This window comes from Culicoides brevitarsis, chromosome 3 (assembly GCF_036172545.1).
Source record: "Culicoides brevitarsis isolate CSIRO-B50_1 chromosome 3, AGI_CSIRO_Cbre_v1, whole genome shotgun sequence".
Taxonomy (NCBI): Eukaryota; Metazoa; Arthropoda; class Insecta; order Diptera; family Ceratopogonidae; genus Culicoides; species Culicoides brevitarsis.
This window is the reverse complement of record NC_087087.1, coordinates 3,772,246-3,778,814: the sequence shown is the minus strand read 5'-3', so window position 1 is coordinate 3,778,814 and position 6,569 is coordinate 3,772,246. Positions and strand designations below refer to the sequence as shown.

Sequence of the window (6,569 nt, the reverse complement as noted above, 5' to 3'; positions counted from 1 at the left end):
AAATAAATAAAATAATTTATTTAATTAAAATAAATATAATTTGATTAATATTTTTTTTTAATTTTTAGTATAAATAAAAATTGTGAAAATAATTAAAAATAAAAAAAAATTAAAATTAATTTATAAAAATTATTTTCTTAATCAAAAAATATATTTTTTAATTTTTTTTAAAAAAATAAAAAAAATAAAATTTTTAAAATAAACAATTATAAAAAAAATTTAAATTAATTTAATAAGAAATATTATTTTATGTAATTTTTAAAATAATTTTTTTTTTAATTTTTGAAATATTTTTTATTAAAAATTATGAATATTTTTTTCTTCAAAATATTATGAAAAAATAAAAATTTATCGAAAAAAATTATCTCTAAAGAACTAAAAATGTCTAAAATTAAGCTTTTTATAAATTCAGTAAAAACTTGATAAATTTTCAAATAGAACCGCCTTCCATTAACGCCATTTTATCGCTTTTTTTACGTGATAATTTTTTTATCCACTCACACTTCTACTTTTTATCTCTCCCGTTGTTCAGAAGTTTAATACGATTTCCCGTTAAATTTTTTTATGACGATTTTTATTCGTTAGGGAGAAAAAATAAGTAGAAGTGCGTCAAAATTACACACAAAATCCCCTCTAATGTTCAACATTCTAATCGTATTATGTACTTTTTTGCTTAATTTTTATTCGTTACAAGTTTTTATCGAATGTCAGGTCTAAAATTTTATCAAAAAATTAAGATTTAAATAAATTTTTACGAAAAATCTAAAATTTCAAATAAAAATTTCTGAGTAAAACCTCCATTTTAGACGATATTCCATCATTTTCTGTCCCAAAAGAAATCTAAAAACCTCGTAAGTCGTTAAATTTAATGGCAAGGACAACGCACAACGTTCATCGCAGCCAATATTTACACACAAAAAGTACTGAAAAAAAAATAATAAAACACAGACATGTTTTATGTACCGTTTCGAGCAATAGGGGCAAAATAACACAACAATTTCATTTATTATTACACGAGACGAGGCCTCATGATCGACGACGTATGTGCGCGTGCCTCACAGTTTTCCACCCTTCTTTAAAAATCTATCCCAAAAATACATTTTCATTTATTTTTTTTTCTCTCGATTACTTTTTGTGTGTGTCGTCTATATAATGGCAGCGTATCTGACAAAAAATAATGAAAAAAACGGTCCCCTAATTTTTTTGTCGATTTTTTTCTTTCGGGGGAGTCAAACTCCTTATCGAAACTTTTTCTGTCAGCACATTCATTAATATGTTATGAGAGAAAATATTAAAAATCGATTTTTATCTTTTTTTTCTGATGGAAAAATAAATATTTTGGCTTGGTTTGGATTGAAATATTATTTGAAAAATTTAGGAAAAATTCTTGTGATTTTTAAATAAATTTTTTTATAAGCAAATTAAATATTTTTTGTTGTAAAAATAATTTTTCTTATTTTTTTTCTTTTTTAAATTTAATTTGAATTCTTTTATTTAAATAAATATTTAAAATAATTTTAAATTTATTTTATTATTTAAAATAAAAATTTTAAATTTAAAAAATTTATTTACAAAAATATTAAAAATTAATTAAAAAAAAAAAAAAAAAAAAATTTAAAAAAATATTTAAAAATTTTCGGTTTAATTTAAAAAATTCTTTAGCATTAATTTTAAAAAATATTTAAAATAAAAAAAAAATAAAAAAGATTAAAAAATATTAAAAATTATTTAAAATAAAATTTAAGAAAAATAAAAATTTTACAAAAATATTAAAAATTAAATTTAAAATAAAAAAAAAAAATAAATATTTTACAAAAATATTAAAAATTATTTAAAATAAAAATTTCACAAAAATATTAAAAATTATTTTAAAAAAAAATAAAATTTTTACAAAAATATTAAAAATTATTTAAAATAAAATTTAAAAAATAATAAAAATATTTAAAATAAAAAACTTCACAAAAATATTAAAAATTATTTAAAATAAAATTAAAAAAAAAAAAAATTTTTACAAAAATATTGAAAATCATTTAAAATAAAAATTTAACAAAAAATTAAAAATTATTTAAAAAAATAAAAAAAAATACAAAAATATTAAAAAATTTTATTTTAAAATTAAAAAAATAAAAATTTTACAAAAATATTAAAAATTATTTAAAATTAAAAAAAAAAAATAATTTTAATAAAAATAATTAATTAATAATTTATTTTAATTTTTTTTCAGATTGTAATGTGGGATACGACAATGATGACATCCACAGCAACTTCATACGAAAATTTCTACAACATGCCCATCAAACAGGAGCTCCCCGAAAGCGAAACTGAATCCCCCAACACACATTTCGACTCGAAAATGTTCATGGAAGCCACGGGAAATGCTCTTGCTGCTCATCACGCATTCCATCCGCTTGGCTTTAATCCTCTCACGCCGCCCGGATATCCAAATATTTTGCTTCCTACCCAAAGAAATGCCCAAAATGATCGCCCAACGACCCCATTATCGACATATCCGGGCGTCTCGAGCTCTTTAACGCCCACACATACACCTCCAATCGACGTTACGCCGCCAAAATCGCCAAAAAATGATTTCACCCCGGAAAAAGACGACTCAGAATGCGGCGAGTCCTTTGATGACAATCATTCGATCGTGAGTTCAGATAATGCGGATTTAGATTCAAAAGTCCCGAAGGTAAATTCTCATGGGAAAGTTAAGACGCATAAATGCAAACAGTGCGGATTTGTCGCGGTAACGAAGCTAAGTTTTTGGGAACACACAAAATCTCACATTAAACCCGAAAAAATGTTGACTTGCCCAAAATGTCCCTTCGTGACGGAATATAAGCATCATTTGGAGTACCATTTACGGAATCATCAACGTTCGAAGCCGTTTCAATGTCCCTCATGCAATTACAGCTGCGTGAACAAGTCAATGTTGAATTCGCATCTGAAGTCACATTCGGCAGTTTTTCAGTATCGATGCGCGGATTGCAATTACGCGACCAAATATTGTCACAGCTTGAAGTTGCATCTTCGGAAATACACCCACAAACCGGATGTCGTCTTAAATCAAGACGGAACTCCAAATCCCTTGCCCATAATTGACGTTTACGGGACGCGTCGCGGGCCAAAAACGAAAGCTAACCAAACAAAAGCCGATTTGGAAGTCTTGAATGTCGCAAAAAGGATGAAAATTGAGGAAAATCACGAAGAAACGACACCCAAAAGTGCTCCCAAGCCCGAAATGATGCCATCGATGTTGCCGAGTGCCTTGGCAAACATGTTCCAATCACAAAATCCATCCCTCTTTCCATACCTGAACCTCAATTTACAAATGTTGGCAGCTCAACAACAAGCTATGGCATCACAACTCTCCCCGAATTTCCCCCAATCGCCCAAAAATGTCGCCGAAAGTGATGATTTCGCCCTAAATTTGACGCAGAATAAGACTCCGACCAAAAATGACGAAGCCCCGACCGCATCTCAAGACCTTCATGTCACTCCCGTTGGCAAAAATCGTCGCAAGGGACGCGCCTTCAAGCTCCCGAGCATCATTCCCAAGGCAGATCACGAAATGGAACGCCCTTCGTCGGCATCGTCGAACGAAAATGAGCCCCAAAGTCCCGTAACGCGCACAGAAACGCCCGAATCGCAAGTACAATCGACATCCGTGGACCCGAAAAAATCCTTCGAATGTAAATTTTGTGATATTTCGTTCCGAGATGACGTTCTTTATACTATTCACATGGGTTACCATGGCTACAACGATGTTTTCAAATGCAACATGTGCGGGGAAAAGTGCGACGACAGAGTTTCCTTCTTCTTGCACATTGCTCGTAGTTCGCATACGTAAAAAAAAAAATAATTTTTTTTACGTGTCATGGGACGGCTAAAAAATGGACTGCGCACACGCACTTTTGCGTTTTTTTTTTTGCAGAGACACACAAAAAATTGTATAAATTTAGGGAGGGCGCCATTTTGCGAAGAATATTTTTGTAGAAGCATAAAAAAACGCGCTCGAAGGGGAATCGAAGCCATTTTTTATTAGATTAAAATCGATAACGAAATATATACAACGGAAACCGAAACAATATTCTTGTACAAATTTAAGTCTTAGGAGTTTATGTACTACTAAAGAAATACAGAAAAAATATCCGCTAGTCGATATATTTTGCCCTTTTTATGAATTCATAGCGATAAAAGACTGATAAAATTTAAGAAAAAAAAAATTCTTGTCATTTTTTAACATTTTTTTTATTAATTTAAAATTTAATTAAATAATTTTATTTTTTAATTAAATTAAATTTAAATTAAAATAATTTTTTTTTAATTAAATTAAAATTTTTTTTTAATTTTTATTTTTTACTTAATTTAATTTTAAATTTATTTTTTTTTATTTTTAAATTAAATATTTTAAAATAATTATTTAATTTAAAAAAATTTTTTTTAATAAATTTAATTTTGAATAAAATTAATGAATTTTTTGTTTTATTTAATTTAATTAAAATTTAATTATTTAAATAACAATTTTGATTTTTTAGTTCATTAAGTTTTAATTAAATATTTATTTAATAAAATAATTAAATTAATTAAAATTTGATTAAAAAAATCAATTTTTATTAAAAAAAATAAATTAAATAATTAATTTAAAATTGGTTAAAAAATTATTTTTCTCAAAAAATAAAAAAAAATATTTTACTTTTTAATTTTTTTTAAATATTTTTTTTAATTATTAATTTAAATTTTAAAATAATTTTATTAAATTTTTTTTTTATTTTTTGAAAAATTAAATTTTTAATTAATTTTTAAATTAATTATTTAATCTTATTTTTTAATATAAATTGAATTTTTTTATCAAATTTTAATTAATTTAATTATTTTATTAAATAAAAATTTAATTAAAACTTAAAAATGTTAGAAAATGACGAAAATAAAAAAAAATAAATATTAATTAAATATTTTTAAATAAAAAAATATGGCTGAGAGCAAAAAAATCAAAATTTAACTTATATAAAATTAACAGCAAAGTACCAAAAAAATATATACAAATAATTATTATTAAAAAATAAAAATAAAATAATAATATGTATTAATAAATTTTAAAGGGCAATATATTTATATTTTTATATTAAAAAAAAATAAAATTAAATGATAAAATAACGAAAAATCCTCAATAAAATTAATTATTAAAATTAATTTTTTTAACGAAAATAATTTAAAATGTTTAATTTTAAATTGAAAATGATTATAATTTTTTTTTAAAAAAAATATTTTTAATAAATTAATTATTTATTATTTTAATTATTTTTGTATAAATTAAAAAAAAATTAAAATTAATTATAAAATAATTTTGTTTAAGTAATGAAAATTGTAGTCAGACAATATAGCGGTAAGAGTACTATTAAAAAAAATAAATAAATAATTTATATTAAAAATAAATAAAAAATAAATCTAAGTCGAAAAAAATACAAATAAAATTAAAAAACAAACCAAATATTGGCCAAAAATGAAAAATTGAAATAAAAATAATAAAAATTTGAAAAAAAAAATAATTAATTTTTTTTTCTTAATATTAATCATTTATCGCCCAAAAAAATATAAATTATCCGAAAACAACGCAGTTCTTTCAGAAAAAAATATTTAAAAAAGATTAATTGATCTTTAACAGTCTAATAATGTGACATTTGACGCGTTTTTCTTCCTTAAAGATGTTCATAAAAGGTCGACATCTGTTTTTTTCATCGTGCGTTTGGTTCCTTTTCAAGTTCATCGCAGTTCAGTAAGTATTCTTACAAATGGTCTCTTTTAAAATTTAAATAAATCTTGCGCGCGACCCTTATTTATTTTTATGTACTGTAAAAAAAAGAACTTTTATGTATCGAGTAATAAATAAAATAAATAAATATTCACGTGCCAGATTTTTTTTTCTCGACAAGCACGTTAAAAAGGGAGACAACTTGATAATAAAATAAAAATTTTAGGCGCTATTTGAGGACATGTCAAGGGATTTAAATTTGACCGCTATTTTGAAAAAAAAAATTTACGGAAGTCTATTGATTGAAAATTGAATAAAAATTACTTCTTTAGAAAAAAAATCAAACTTCAGATGAATGATCATTTTTAATAAAAATAAAAATAAAATTTCTTATGAAAAAAAAATCAGGGGGAAAAAATTTAAATTAACAAGAAAAAAAATGTGACACGTGTTATTCACAAGGGATTATCCTCCTTACGGTTTTATAATATTTTGAAAAAAAAAATTTTTTTTTCCTTCCTCATTTTATTTCTTTATTTGTTGTCAATGATGATATCTTAAAGAAAAAAAATATAATAACGAGGATAAAAGAAATGTAGTCACACGGATGTGGGTCAAATGTCATCAAAAAATTGTTACGTTCATTTTCTCTCAATTGTCAGAGATCAGGAACTGTAAATAAATATTGCTTCTTAAGATTTGAAGATTAAAAAAAAAATCTAAAAAAAATGGAGGAAATCACCCCAATGTTGAGGTTATGTAACGACGAATAGAAAAGAGCGGATATAAAAAAATTGTTTGAAAAAAAAATGAACAA

General features: G+C 23.9%; 1 protein-coding gene across 1 annotated transcript; it reads left to right on the top strand.

Moving 5' to 3' along the window:
• The first annotated feature begins 2,230 nt into the window (after nucleotides 1-2,230).
• On the top strand, nucleotides 2,231-3,850 carry LOC134833652 (protein hunchback). Its single transcript, XM_063848052.1, has one exon. It carries the CDS (start codon nucleotides 2,231-2,233, stop codon nucleotides 3,848-3,850), a length of 1,620 nt encoding a protein of 539 aa, XP_063704122.1.
• Nucleotides 3,851-6,569: the final 2,719 nt, after the last annotated feature.